This window comes from Halichoerus grypus, chromosome 9 (genome assembly GCF_964656455.1).
Source record: "Halichoerus grypus chromosome 9, mHalGry1.hap1.1, whole genome shotgun sequence".
Classification (NCBI taxonomy): Eukaryota; Metazoa; Chordata; class Mammalia; order Carnivora; family Phocidae; genus Halichoerus; species Halichoerus grypus.
The window spans coordinates 27,572,357-27,588,307 of NC_135720.1; the positions used below are offsets into that span (position 1 = coordinate 27,572,357).

The 15,951-nt window shown below is 37.3% G+C and overlaps 1 protein-coding gene across 1 annotated transcript in view; it reads right to left on the reverse strand.

Moving 5' to 3' along the window:
• PEX7 (peroxisomal biogenesis factor 7) overlaps nt 1-15,951 on the reverse strand; it is an 82,373-nt gene that overhangs the window by 47,571 nt on the left and 18,851 nt on the right. Inside the window, exons 6-8 of the mRNA XM_036097491.2 lie at nt 4,174-4,280; nt 2,617-2,730; nt 1,037-1,092 (exon numbers count right to left, since the gene is read on the reverse strand). Of these exons, the coding sequence (XP_035953384.1) occupies nt 1,037-1,092; nt 2,617-2,730; nt 4,174-4,280 (277 nt within the window). The remainder of the gene's footprint in view (nt 1-1,036; nt 1,093-2,616; nt 2,731-4,173; nt 4,281-15,951) is intronic.

The following is a 15,951-nucleotide window of genomic DNA, read 5'->3' on the forward strand; positions in this document are numbered from 1 at the left end:
AGGGGGAAATAAGAAAATAGACATTGTCTACTTATCTGAGCAATATTGATTATTACAGGGTGTGTGACCCTGCAGAATGGGTTGGAAAGAATAGAGGAAATAGATCTTTCTGAATATACCTTTATGTACATCTTGACTTTGGAACCATGTTACTGTTTTGTCTGCTCAGAAAAATAGACAAAATCAGTAAGGATGGCAGGAAACGCTAAAATCGAATACAAACAGAAGCAAATGAATCAAACTGTGTTTCCAATCAATGACACAGCCACACTGATGATGGAGGGGAGCAGAATTAATCCAAATAACCTTTAAACATAGTATTTGGACTAGGGAGGAAAAAAGCCCTAAACAATGTGAACTCTAATTAGTACGATTCTGTCTCAGACAGGCACGGCTCTGCAATTCTGAAACTACTTTCTGAGCATTCTAGGGTTTGCAAGTAAGTCAATATATTGTGGATAATGGGAATTAGGAGTTACAAATCTGGAAAAGGAGAAAAAATAGAACAAACCTTGGGTAGTGTGGGATTGGAACTGGGATGTATGGATAGACACACACACACATACATATATATTCGTACAGAGATGCAGATGTGCACACACATACATACACACTCATCTATATACAGTCACAAACATGATAACACTCTTGCTGGCTTTTTTCAACTATAACAATCTCAGCCTTAAGACTCATATAATTAGACCCGGAGAAATGGAATTTCACAATTTTTAAAATCTAAATTTAAAAAATACTGGCTATGCAGCCTATTGTGTGGAAAGGAGCCACTATAGGAATAGCTATCAGGAAAAAAGGCTTTTAAACAGAACAGCCAGGCTGTCTTCAAATAGCAAAGAATATATGCATGTGGCCAGATCAGAAAAACAGAAAAAATATAATATTAATCCCAGTGGCAAATATTCAAATGTGCCCAGCTCAGATTATTTTCAGATTAGTACAATAAATACATTATTTTTCATAAAAGTTGAAAAGATGCTACTTGGTATTTCACAATGAAACTTCTCAAAAACTACTGTACCTTACAGTGAAATCATAGGAGCAAGAGGCCAGAACGGAAGCATGAAATGGTGAAAACTACAAAAACAAAACAAAAATTTTTTTAAGTTAGCTGTGAGTATAACATGCTACTTCATAAGGTCATTCCCATGAGCGCTACAATAAAGTTTAATCAAGACTGTCACTTAAAATTAAGTTTCCCCAAACCTTATATGCTTTAACTCAAGGCAAAAATCTTCTGGCCTTTTAAGCATCAGCTGCAGGAAATACATTTACTTTTACATTCTCCAAAGAAAAGTCATTCCTCAAGCCTTCTGGCACTTATTTAGAATAAAATATTCCCAAAGGGTTGCCATTCTGGAAAAATTAAATACAATTTCATAATGGCTATCCAAAAATGACTCCTACAAATATAAGGGATTTAAGTATATGATTGTACAATATGCAATTATGTAATTTACCAATTTTATGAATACATACTATGATTGCTATATGCACAAGTATCAAGTCATCCTTTAATTGTTAAATAAAAACATCTTTAAAAGAATTTTTGTTATTTGTATATCACAACTACTGCAAAGGATAGCAAGAAGAAAAACTGCAAATTTAAAGACAAATATCTTTTAGATAAGTTATCAACATACTTTAATAGGCTGCCCTTTGTAATTATATTACTTTAGTTTTTTTTCTTCCCAGTACTTTACTGGTTATATATACATAAATATAACTACATTCGAATATGCTTTATAGTTTGCAAAATACTTTCAGTAAATTACCCAACTTCATTCTCAAAAGCACTGTGAAATAAATATTGAAAATATTTTTCAACTACTATAACCTGTGTGCCATTAAAACAACAACATGGCACCGGATCTCATATGCTGAGTTGCAACCAGTAAAATTTAAAATATTAATTTAACTGAAAATTCAGAATTTTTGAAATAGGAATAACCCAATATCGTATTTAAAAGATGAATAAAGTACTTCTTTGCCCTTAGTATAACAAAACAAAGAATGAAATTAGGAGATGTCACTTAATAATATGTTTTCCACAGTGACTCAGCAAAACCCACCAATAAAAGCTGGGAAGCTAATATAAGTCACCTTAGAACCAGGCACATTTCTTGGGAGTGGTAGAAAAAAGTCATCTTTATCTCATCCTCTGCTGTTGGCAGAGTGGAAAATTTTCTAGACCCCAAATGTTTGTGAACATTCATATTTATTACCATGTTAGAGAAAAGAAACCTCTCTGTAGTTTCAACCAAAAAAACCTTCCCACTGAATGGGAAATTATGAAGAATACCAAAAGCAAATTACCATAGTTAAAAACACATAAAAAGGAATAGTAGAATGGAAAGGACAGAATGAAAAAACATTTCTATTTAACCTTAAGCACTGATCGGCTACATTGTCCCAATTCACTCAATAATTATTCAAATATTTTACCTAATTTTAGCTTTCATTGTTCATCATCCTTAATTGGCTAACAGAAATATGCATAAAAGCATCCATAACCCCAACCCCTAAACGTGTTTTCTATATACTTTATTGGTTATGTTTATATTTATACTCTACATATAAAAAGAAAAGATAAACACTTACTTTCACTCTCCTAACAGCATAGGTGTGACCAAGAAGTTCGAACACTGGCTGCCGTACATTCCTCAGGTCCCAGCCTCTCAAACTACAATCCACTGCCCCCGTCACCAGCAAATTCTGCAGAAACGATTCGGAGAAAAGTGAGCAGTGCACATAACAGAACAAGGCACAGTCTCAAATGACATTGTGGGTTCTCCAATCTACCTTCAGTAGTATCAGTAAGTACATAAGGGGTTAAAAATTATGCCTGACGAATGAGCGCACCTTTCTCTTCAGTGTATTGTGAGGCTTTACCAAGTGTTAAAAGGCAAGAGGCCTGTTAACTTAGGAATGGGGGGAAAAGGAAAGGGTACAAATTTGATTTTTATGTTTTTCCAAATCTAATTCAATCATTGTTCCCCGCTCTCGTGGGCCATGTCTTAATACAATATCTAATCCTTTCTGAGAACCTCTGCACGTAGTGGTGAGTCTCTCCTATCTGGTCAGGTTTTATAAATCCCTCTGTCTAGAGCCATCGGTGAACCCACACTTCCTGGCTGAACAGGCCAAGTGCTGGGTCCACAGTCAGGCCCATCCCATGTCAACCAGAGCAGTAATTCATTGTATGAATGTGCTGGGTTTCAGTGTAAGCTCATTTGAGGAAAAATTTCAATAATTTAAAACAAAAACAATTTTAACAACTCTCAACTGTGTATCAGCACCTTTTTTAGAATTCCCAAAAGTGTAACATATAGTCCACAATTCATTTCCTATATGGAAAACTCATTTATGATGACAGAGATTTGAACCGCAGTTATCAGCACTGAAATTGTTTTTTAGATCAAGTATTATTATTGAATATGTACTCTATTTTCTTTTAATCAATTTTATTTCTTTTCGAAGAACTCCGCCAATACAATGCTCTCTTAACTTCTACTAGTTAATTGAAAACTGAGAAGAAACAAGGCGTATGTTTTACCTGTCTGTCCCAGTTAACAGACCACTTCAGGTACAGAAATAGTACATCAACACATGTTTAATCCATTTCTATTCTGAATTCATATGCTCATGTGGTTAACTGAAGCTTTGCAAAGAGATACAAACAGACACTGTTATCGACAGAAGCATGAAGTTTGGTTAGGCTTATATGGGAAGATGAAACAAAATTTTAAAAACTGGTAGACTGTCAAACTAAAAGTCAAATTACAAATAGTTCAGCAGCCTAACCAGCAAAGTGAATGAGAAATGAAAGCAGACGATACAAATTGGTAGGGTTAAGAGCAATAAAGAAAAAAAATTACATAAATTATAAAGCAGCTTTCCCAAATAAGCAAGTAAGGCTGCCCTGTTGAACTTTGAGAATTTCTATTTCTTACTCTGTCTGTTTTATGTGCACTTAAATCCAATTAATGCTAATGCAGGTCACTCACAATCATGAATCAGAATTGAAAGGGACTGAATTTAACTTAATGGTCCATAAACGCTACCAAAGTCCACATAAACGAAGAGAAAATAAAATCCCGAACATTTCAACAATAGGAAGGGCTCAGCAGCAAGGGACAGATCCAGACAGGAGGGTACCTCATTGTATTTACACCAGTCACAGCTCAAAATTTCTGCCTGATGTGCAGGAACCACAATTCTGACTCCTGTTGACTTCACATCCCAGATTCTCAGAGTCTGATCACCTGGTGAGAGATGAAGACTTGATCACTTTCCATCACACCACTTGGATGCTCAGTGACATTGTACTCATGATGATAAATTGAGGGAAAATACTCTGTTTTACTGTTAGGTTCCTACCATCTATATATCATATGCATACATATATTGGTTGTTTTTTTTTTTTAAGATTTAGAGAAAGAGAGAAAGCACACGAGTGGGAGGGGCAGAGGGAGAGGGAGAGAGAATCTCAAGCAGACTCCACAGTGAGGCCGGAGCCGAATGTGGGGCTTGATCTCACAACCCTGAGATCACAACCTGAGCTGAAAACAAAAATCGGATGCTTAACCAACTGCGCCACCCAGGCGCCCCCACATACACTGTGTTTAACTATAATAATGCATAGGACCTAGTAAAAGTGATGAACTACAAAAAGTAATGTGTGCAACAATGTTTTTAGATCTACTCAAAGCAGGAAAATCTGAATTTCACACTGAAACAAGTACAGTGGTGACTACATACACACACACATAGCGGATTTCTCTTCATGATAGGAAAAGGCCCTGAAAATCCTCGGTTTCTAGTCTATAAGAAACCAAATGCTAAAAATTTTACTGTTAAAAGTGGGCAGTCTACCAAGACAGAATAGAGAATTTTTAATCTTCACGTTTATGTTTACTACATTTTAATAGGCCAGTCAGAGATCTAGTTTTCTCCTTGGAAAAAAACAAGTTGAAAAATTCAGGGATTATATCTTGCAATATTACAAAAATGGTTTGCATTGCTTAGTTTCACAAACTTACCTTTAATTAAATGTTTTATATGCTATTTGCCTTAGATTTTTATAAAGTATAAGGAGATAACAAAATGACCAGAGGAATAAAACTCAGGATATATATAGGTATCAACATCACCAGTAAATTAGAACCAGTCAGTGATGCTAAGAGAAAGCTGGTACAGCTTGATGAAAGAACGTGGTCTATGGCGCGATGGCAGTCAGGGTGTGGAATTCTGGTTAGTAGCTGTGTGACCCTGCACAAGTTATATAATATCTCTGAGACTCAGTCCTCATTTCTAAAAAAGAAACAGAATGCCTGCATGCAGGGTTGTACAAGAATTTAGTGTAATAAAGTTTCTGGCACTTAGCATGGTCTCTGGCACAAAGTAGATACTTTAATATATGGTATACAATAACACTAAAATTTTAAATTATCCTTTGCTTTACTTACCTATATTTTCCTGGATTCCCAATTCTAAATCATATTGTCATGTAGCTACATTCAGCAATTTTAGATAATTTTTTTTTCTGATTTCTTTGGAAGTTGTTGAAGAAAGATAAGCATTAAATTGTTGGTGGTAATGAAATGTAGAGGTTAAGTATGGGGGCTCTGGAGTTCCGGGGCTTAGTACTAATCCAGCTCAATCATTTGGTCCCTGTTGATGTTTCATCAAGTTACTTAACTTCCCTGATTCTCAGTTTCCTTACCTGTGATAAAATATTTACCTTACGAGTTTAAATCAGATAACGTATTTAAAAAAAAAAAAAAGAAAGCATACCCATGATTAGAAGTCATTCCCACCCCTATTACTAATACCATGAATAATGGCCAATATTTATTGAGTACTTACTTTATGCCAGATGGTGGTCTAAACATTTTGCATGTATTAACTTTTTAAAAACATAACAAGTGAGATAGAAATTTTGCTAATATAAGAAGCAATTTTTTTTTTTTAAAGATTTTATTTATTTATTTGACAGAGAGAGACACAGCAAGAGAAGGAACACAAGCAGGGGGAGTGGGAAAGGGAGAAGCAGACTTCCTGCGGGGCAGGGAACCCGATGCGGGGCTCGATCCCAGGACCCTGGGACCATGACCTGAGCCGAAGGCAGACGCTCAACGACTGAGCCACCCAGGCGCCCCTATAAGAAGCAATTTTTGTAGTAATTTACAAATGGGGAAACTGAAGCTTGTGGAGATGAAATAATGCCCTCGGGATAGCAAGCCATGGAGTCAGGATCTGGAACAAGAGCCCAGGTAGGCTGGCTCCCCAGCTGGCCTGCTCCATAATGACACTGTGCTCACCTCCTCATGTGACTGGAGGAGACCTGCCAGACAGCCAATGTTGGCTGACTCTTGAGGAATTCTTTTACTTACATGTTTTTTTCAGTAAATTGAGAGGAAAAAAACCTCACATACACACGCGTGCACACACATGACGTTCTGTCATATTTGCATCACAATTATCATAGAAATAAAAATAATAAAACAAATAAACTTGAAACCTCTATTGTACTTCCAGTCCCATTCCCCACCTTCCTTTCCCAGAGGCCACCACAACAGTGAATTTGGCATCTCTTTAGTCTGTGTTTTTGTAATACTTTCATTCCATTTTTATGGATCCATACATAGGTACTATCACTTTATGTGTGGGATTTGTAATTTTTGTTGTTTAAAAATACCATCTTCCTACTTTTTTTAAAATTTGAGTACAGCTGACACATAATGTTACATCAGTTACAGGTGTACCACGTCCCTATACCTTACGCTGTGCTCCCCCCAAGCGTGGCCGCCGTCTGCCACCACACAACGCTACTACAGTACTATTGACTGTACTCCCTGTGCTGTGCCCTGCATGCCTGCGACTCATTCATTCCCTAACTGGAAGACAGCATGTCCCACTCTCCTTCACCCATTTAGCCCATCTCCCAACCCTCTTCCCATCTTCCTACTTTAAAAAAAGTTGAAAACCACTCTGATAGAAGACAGTAACTAATACTTTTGGATCTAGCTAAATATGGTAGGGATGGGAGGGGATGAGGAGTCTGAAAGTACCAAATGGAAACTGTTCAGAATTAGTATAGACTAGAGCTTCAAATAACTCCAGGGGCCCTAATTACAGTCAATGTCGAGCCACGAGTCAGTAGAATTTGTTTCAAAATTTAAAATAGCTTTGATAAAATGATCTTTAGGCTTTCTCTACCTTCGGAGTATAAAGCAGGGTGATGTGGATGGCTAGGGTTTGGTCTGCCCAACAGTACATTTCTTATAGGAAAAGCATCCTTTTCTCACCATGTGACTCTAGAAGGATCTATGGCTCAACATAGCTGACCACCCAGGGAAAGGTCCAAGCAAGGCCAGTCATAGTATCTTATTCCCTGTCCTGATCACAGGTTAAAGGTAGGTACCTGGGATTTTTTTTTTTTTAACTATAACTGAAAAAATAATATCAGTCCCTCTCTTAGGATTAACAGGCTATAACACTGAGGAGCTGCTGGTGGCCACGTCTCACTGTCTGGGGAAAGCAGCTTGCAGGGTGAAGTCAACAAGCAGAGAAAAGTCCAGATTAAAGATAGAAAATGTGTCCTGGGGCTGTTCAAGCATCCCTTCCCTTTCTGGGGCTGTTTTTCAATAAATTCCTCAAAGACCTAAGAGAGTTCAAAGTCTATCACCTGTAGGTAAAGGAGACCCCTTCCCATCATGGAGGGAGTGAATGGAATTCCCCTAAAACTTCAGTCTGTAAGAAGCCTAGCCCCAGAGAAAAACATTTGATTCAGCATAAGGCTTCCACTAAAACATAGGAAATACCTAAATGATGTATACTAGCTTTCAAAAATTTATATTTAATATCAGGTCTGAAACTATAAAGTCTGCTATAGCAGCAACTAAAGCACTGTTTAAAGTTGAATGTGCTGTGTTCATCCTAGTAATTATATCTTATGAGTATGTGAATGATTTAGAGTATCAAAACATTACAAGGAATATGCACTGGGCCTTGAAGAAGTAACTGTTTTCTAGCAACATTATTGGAGTCTCACAAAACATAAGGAACAAAAGAAACTTGATACAGAAGTATAAAACAGGCAAATTAATTTATGCAATTAGAAGGCAGGACAGTGGTCACCCTGGAGTGGGGAAGGGGAGCCTCTCAGAATGTTCTCTTTCTTGATCTGGGTGCTACACACACATCTGTAGGTGCTCACTGTGAAAATTCTTTGCATTGTACACTTAAGACTATGCACTGTTCCATATGTGTATTATGCTTCACTAAAAGATTAAGCAATTGCACTACTAGGTATTTGTCGAAAGGATACAAACATAGTGATTCAAAGGGGCACATGCACCCCAGTGTTTATAGCAGCAACATCCATAATAGCCAAACTATGGAAAGAGCCCAGATGTCCATCAACAGATGAATGGATAAAGAAGATGTGGTGTGTATGTATGTGTGTATGTATATATATATATATACACACATATATTAATATATATATACACACACACACACATATATTACTCAGCCATCAAAAACAATGAAATCTTGCCATTTGCAATGACACGGATGGAACTAGAGGGTGTTATGCTAAGCGAAATAAGTCAGAGAAAGACAAATACCACATGATTTCACTCATATGTGGAATTTAAGAAACAAACCAGATGAACATAGGGGAAGGGAAGGAAAAATAAAATAAGATGAAAACAGAGAGGAAGGCAAACCAGAAGAGACTCTCAGCTCTAGGAAACAGTGTTGTTGGAGGGGAGGTGGATGGGGGATGGGGTAACTGGGTGATGGACATTAAGGAGGGCAGCTGATGTAATAAGCACGGGGTGTTATATGCAACTGATGAATCATTAAATTCTACCTCTGAAACTAATAATACACTCTATGTTAACTAAATTGAATTTAAATAAAAAATATATATGTCTATATATATTTATTTTATATGGCATATATATTTATATGGGAAAAAAAGATTAAGCAAAACACCACCAGCAAAGACTGGGTGGGTGCCACTCCACATTTCTCGGGGACAATATTTTGGTCCCTTACCATCATATTCAAGCAGCAGTCACACACACACAAAAGCCATGGCCTAGGTTGTCCCTTCTTGCAGTTAACTTAAAAGACACAAAAAGGAGGGAACTGCCCTGAAGGAGCTAAGAATTCCATTGACTTGACAGTCGTTTCTGTTGCGCACATTTGGCACTTCATCCTCCTCCTTTGTTTTCCAGGTGGGAGAGACAGCTCCTGGCCCCATGGTACCATGACTCACTCAACTCTTAGCCACCGGGATATCTGCATTTATGTTGGTTTTTTATAACTGCATTTTCCAGACAACTGGCCTTTCATTGTCAGCCAGACGTTGACCAGGGCCCTGTGACAGTGCCACCGTCTTCTTATCAGTGGCGGCCCAGCCACTGGCAGCACAACCAGTGAGTCTCAGTGCACAGCACGGGACAGGACATGTTGGATGCTACCCGTCTACTTTCAAGCTACAGCAGGTAAGACGAAGGTAAGAGGAAGGGAGCGTCAGTGCTGAAGCTGACTCTGCGAAGAACTGAGCAGCAAAAGGATGCATATTGGGCCCAATAATTGAACTGAATTGAAATGCCAGATGCTTATCAAATGTAATATGACTTTTTTCTTAGAGTAGAATGGAGATTTTTTTTTAACTACCAGACCCATTCATTCAGGCATGGCTATGACTTATGCAATTACATGGAGTCTGTAATAGCAGTAACTTAGTTTTCATGGTTCAAAAGAAAGTTTATTTCTTATGAATGTTCTTTATGTAATGAGCTTAAGTATTCTTCCCTTCTATCTCATGCAATTTGGAAATATGAATTCTGTCCTACTAACAACTTTCATGAACTAGACAAAATGCAATGTCCTTAGAGAACCTTTGAACGCTTTGGAAGGTAAATCTAAATCTCTAAACACTCCCCCCCCGTTTTGGCCTGTCCTAATTTAGCCAATGGTAACAAATTTAGTTCTACATTTGCAAATACCATCTAACTTCGAAGGTGACTCAATTCTTAGAATGACTTCAATACTATAGTCTCATGTATTATCTTAAAATATAAACTGCTATAAGCAGTTGAGTGGCATAATTAACCATATGTGCACCACTGGACTAGACATAAAAGTACATCTTGGCTGCCTATCATGTAAGCTTCCGCCATTTTAATATTTGTAAAAACAATATTTTATAACTTTGGGTTCCACAACCATGAAATTTACAGTTGAGTTTTCTTATGCAAAGATTATAGTATGTTTTATAACAAGCTTCTGTCCGTAAGCAAGAAGACAAAGTAAGAAAATTGATGAAGACCATAATATAACTCAAACAAAACTGAGGGAAAAAAAAAAAAAAACTAAGGCATTCTCAAACTACAGAAACCACTTCCTCTCCAAATTCAGCACTGAAACCATTCTGTGGGTTTTTAAAAAAGAGATGAATATTAAGCATGAAATTCCCATTATACCAACAGAAGTAAACTATTAGTTTGGCATCTCAAACAAAGCTATGCCATAGACTAGAACAGTGCTTTCCAAATGAGGCTGATCACTAGGTTCAGCTGGGGTGATTAAAAAATGTGCCTCCCAGAGATACTTGATTCAGCAGGACTAAGATGGAGCCCAGAATTCTGTTGTTTTTTTTAAAGCTCCCCCAACAATTCTGACAGCCAGCCAGGTTTCAGCATCACTGGCCTCGTATGCTATTACACAGCCATGCATTCCAGATTCTACCCGGAGCAAGTTCCTCAGATGAGCACTGGTAATCCTTACATGTGTTTACATGCCACGGTCATTCAGATGCTCCTCAAATATGCTCTGTTCTCGCACTTCCCATTCCTTTGCTTTCCAGCTCTCATCTCTTAACTCTCAGTTGTTCGTAGGTAACAGCTTGAACAACTATTTCCTCAGAATGGAGGACCAGCTTCCCTGACCAGCCAACTCTGACGAGATCAGGAATCCTTAGCTGTGTTTCCACAGAATTCTGAGCACACATGTTAATCATAGAAGGCAACACTTATAGAGCCCTCTGTGCCAGGTACTGTTCTTAGACTTTTGCACATATTAACTCACTTAATCCTCCTCAAAACTCCACAATGTAAGTATTACCATCACCCTTGTTTTCCAAGTGAGGAATGAAGAGACGGAGGTTAAACAGCATGACCTGAAGTCAGGTAATAGTGGTGAAAGAATTTTGTCTCAGACAGTCCAGCTCGGAGTCCATGTTTCTAACCACTATACTTACTATGTTACCTCTCCAGAGAACTCTGCACTCCTTACCATCCATTGTTAGTTTGTTTTTCCTTAGGATCTCTCTTTTCCACTGGATTGCAGCTCTAATAAGACAGAACCCTGTCTGTTTTCTTCCTCAACGTATCTACAGTGCCTTTCAATGTATCTTTCAAAAAACAGTGGCCATTCACTTAATATCTAACTGACTCACTGCCAATGTCCCTCTCAACAACCAAAATTAACCTTAGATAGGTTTTTAAAATTCTAATAAGATGGTTACTTCCCATATCTTATATAATAGTAATTAAAAATATATTAGTGTTTGCTTGTGTAAGGCACTCAGCTATGTAAGAGAATACACATGTCCGATAGGAAATGCATGAAAACAAGAGTAAGAAAATATGCAAAGAAGTTCATTTGCCTGCTAATACACTGTACATAGCTTGGTAAGCAAATTTTCTCATCTCACTTGAAATGGCAAAGGCACAGTGAAAGCTTCAGAGCGGGGCCCATCCTTTACTGTACCACAAACTCTCCTCTCGTAGAATGGAAGAAAAAACTTCAAATCTTTTCAACTTTATTAAGGAGGCTACTATTTGAAAACCATTAGGAAGGAATATTTCAGGAAAATGGCAAATGCTTAATAAATAAACCTTCCAATGAGTTTTTAAAAGCATAAAAGCTGGCAGAAAAATGGCTTTCCTTTATCCAATTTTTTAAAAAGAAACATTTTATAGCTCACAGGTCCAGTGCTTGGTTTTCGTGAAATCCCTTTAAGTGCTGGATGTGCATACAACCTAGTGAATGTCGGCCCCGTAGAACGTGTCCAACCACTGCCACCTAATCACTAGTCACTCTTTCCACTCCTGGTCTATGAGTTGGACTCCACCCTCTTTCTCATTTCCCATTCCCAACTGCAGGAGTAAGCTGGGCCCACACCAATCGATTACATCCCCCTCTCCGAGGCACAGTGATCAGTTCAGAACACTCACGTGGACCATCAGACGAGAGAAAATGAAACTTTCCTAGATGTCTGAGAAGGAGTCTCATACGTTTCCTACTGGACGGAAACCAGAAAGGATAGAGGGGTTAGAGCTGCTGCCGTCTTACTTTCACATGGTGCCTGATACAAAACCAACTTTAAAGAATACAGAAGAGACGGCAAGAACATCCTCTAAGCCCTACATCCAGCCATGCGTATAAAGCCAGATGTAATTTTGGACATTTCAACAATGAGAACAAATAAATTATCTTCTTACTTAAAGTGGTTTGGTTCAGAATTTCTTTGACTTTCAACCAAAGAAATCCCGGCTGATGTGACCACTATCTATATTTATTTCTAATAGAACACAGGAAGGTGATGTCATTAAGCAGATAATCTTTTTTTTTCTATTAAACCAAACGGACATTGTGATGATAAAAGACTGTTTAAATTTTACCGATTTGCAACGGGCAGATAGTTAAGTTTTGTGATTATATTGCTCACTCTCCACACAATAAGTCTTTTCCTGCTCTTCAGTCTCATACACTGAATATTCTGTATGCAACATCCAGACTCAATATTATGTATACCAAATAAAAGGCTAATATACACAATGTTGCCTGACATTTAAATAAATGCAGGTGTATTAGTTCAAGATTTTGTCACCATTAGATTTTATATTTGGTCATGGTCATAAAAAGAACAAGGAAAATGAAGATAATTTTAGAACCTTAAATATATACATCAACAAAATTACATATAATAGTAAGGTAAAGGAATTTTTAAAAAACTCTATCAGTAGTTCAAGGAGTTTTACTTATTAATACTTTTCCAAATATGTAAAATTATACTCATTATTAATTCCAGCTTATTATGAATGCTGCCAATTAGAGCTCCCACCAGACATGTCTTCACTGCTTCACCAGAAGGGAAGTATGTTTCAGTTCATTTTGAAGACAGATCTACTTTATACCACTAATTCATTCAGGGTTGGAAATGACTCCTTTGAAACTGTAGGACATAAGGCCAAACGGCATCCCTACTCGAAGAAAATGATGCTAACTAATGTCAATCTAATTCATATCCTTAAAAGAATTTTAATTGAACTTGTACTAATACTCTCTGTATTAGGGCTTTTCACCTATGGTAAATTATAAACATTATGCTGAACTGTGGTCGTCTTACAGATCTGATTCACCATAAGCATGAAACTCATTAGCATTTACACTAAAAGCATAAAGATGACTAACCAAGTTATATAGGCAGGTTAAAGGGTTAGTTAATTCGAATAGCACATCAATATTGCTATCACTTACTTAATACCCACCCAGCCTTATAATTAGCTGTGCCACAGAAAAATTTAAAAAATCAAAGAAGAAATTTAGGCTTTGAAAAGGAAATGTGCCAAGGAAAAATATATTTACTAGTGCCATCCCAAAAGATTTGATATCTCGGGAAAGATTTAACTCAGATTACGAACAAAACACTATGACTCAGACAACTTAGAAATTTTGAAAATAATAGTAATAATTTTATAAGTATACTGTTCTTCATTCTAGAAAACCATGCTGTTAATTTTAACCACTGAACATTTTTTGACTTAACTGAACCTCTATACATAGAATTTACTATTATTTGCTATTATCTTGGAATCTAAGAAATTGCTTAATCTAAGGGACATGTTTGTCTGTACACCATTTACCTGAAGATTTCCAGTTCTGAGTGTCTTCAACCTAATAATACTTAAGAATTGAAGGACATTTGGTCATTTTAAATTTTTAGAATAAAAAAATAATAAAATAAACAAAAGGAAAGGATTTCTGTGATGTTATATTTACTATGGAAGCCACTCAACATAATTCAACAACTCAGGGCGTTGATAGAGTTTAGTAGCAAGTAAGGAGCAATTATCTTACTGACTGCCTATTTGGGGGTGCTGGATAATTAAATGAGGAGACAACAGTAGACACACTCTACCTCCTCCCCTAGCTATTTTCTTCTCTCCTCCCCTAAACAATCAAACTGCACAGAAGAGCTTCCACTGCTTTATCTCCCCTCAAGACACTTTATACAAAGCGTCAGCAAACATCTCCTGTGAAGGACCCAACAGTAAGTATTTTTGGCTTCAAGGGCCATCCGCCTCTGCCACAGCTACTCACCTCTGCCATTACGGCACAAAAGCAGCTAGAGACAGTAAAAGGATGGGCATGGCTGTGTTCCACTAAATCTTTGTTCACAAAACCTGTCAGTGAGTCATTTTGATCTGAGGGCAGTAGTTTGTCAACCTGTACTCTAGTCTAAGGTTTCTTCTCTTTAGTCCTTCCTGGGGGCTCCGATTTACTACAGTGGCTTTACTTACCATTTATGAGCCAATGACACAATTTATTCATGAGGCTAGATGTCTCAGCTCCAAACTCAACCTACTCATCAACAGCCCCCTGTGTGCCATGAGCTCAGTGCGCTCTAAAACAAAACTCTAGATCTTCTCCTGCAAACTATTTCTTACCTCTGTTATGACATTAACCACCCACCAATTTATCCTTGGCAGGAATCTAGGAGTTATTCTTTACTCATCCTTCTCTTTTCACCTCTTGTACATCTTATAAAATCATCTCCAAATACCAGTCGAGTCAGCCTAATTTCTGCCAGCTCTTCTGCCACCATCCTGATCCAGGCCTTCATCTCTCGGTTAATCTTCCTGCATTCGCTCCTGCTCACCTCCCAACTGTTCTCTACACACAGCCAGAAGGAATTTTTTTAAATGCAAGCCTAATCATATCACTCCCTTGCTTAAACCTCTTCAGTGCCTTGCCCAGGTCCATAGGATAAAATCCAAAATCTTGAATCCAGTCCATAAGGTGTCCATCTGGGTGCCTCTCTACTGCCCAACCTCATTTTCACTACCTTTTCTTCTTAAGCAGTGGTCTCCCTGGCCTTCTTTCAGTACCTCAAATGCACCAAGTTCTTACTTTTGGTCCTATTCTCTCTGCCTAAAATGGTCTCTCTTTCTGTGCCATGCAAGGCCTCCCACTTTTCACTGAGCCAATTCCTTATTCATCCTAAATGAAAGCCAGAAAACTATTAAGCAAAAAATTGATAGTCTTGGCTACCAAAAAACTTAAATGCATATACAGTAAAAAAATATATATACAACATAAAACAGTTAAAAGACAAACAAAAAATGGGAAAATATACGTAAGATACAGAAGACTAATTCCTAAATATAAAAAAGAGCTCATACATCAATATAGAAAAACAACAACAAACAGCTCTCAGTAGAAAAATGGGCCAAAAACATGAACATGAGACTCACAAAGGAAAAACCATAGTGGTCAATGGACATATAAAAAATACTCACTATCCCTTGTAATCAAATATGCAAATCAAAACAAAAATAGGTATCATTTTTCACTCATCAAATGGGAAACCATTTAAAAGATTAAGGAGGTGCATTTATTTATCATTTCAAGGTCCAAATCTTAAAATAACTATTACCTTAACATTACCAGATTCTCACTATCAGAATTAACTGACATCATCTAGACTGGGAACGTTGTTGTTATTGTTTTGATTAATCTATAAGGTGTTGCTGCTCTATAATAAACACTTTTGAAAGTCATTAGTGTCATATAGATTGTATTTATGTATATATTCCCCAGATGATGTCATTTAATAAATCCTCACAT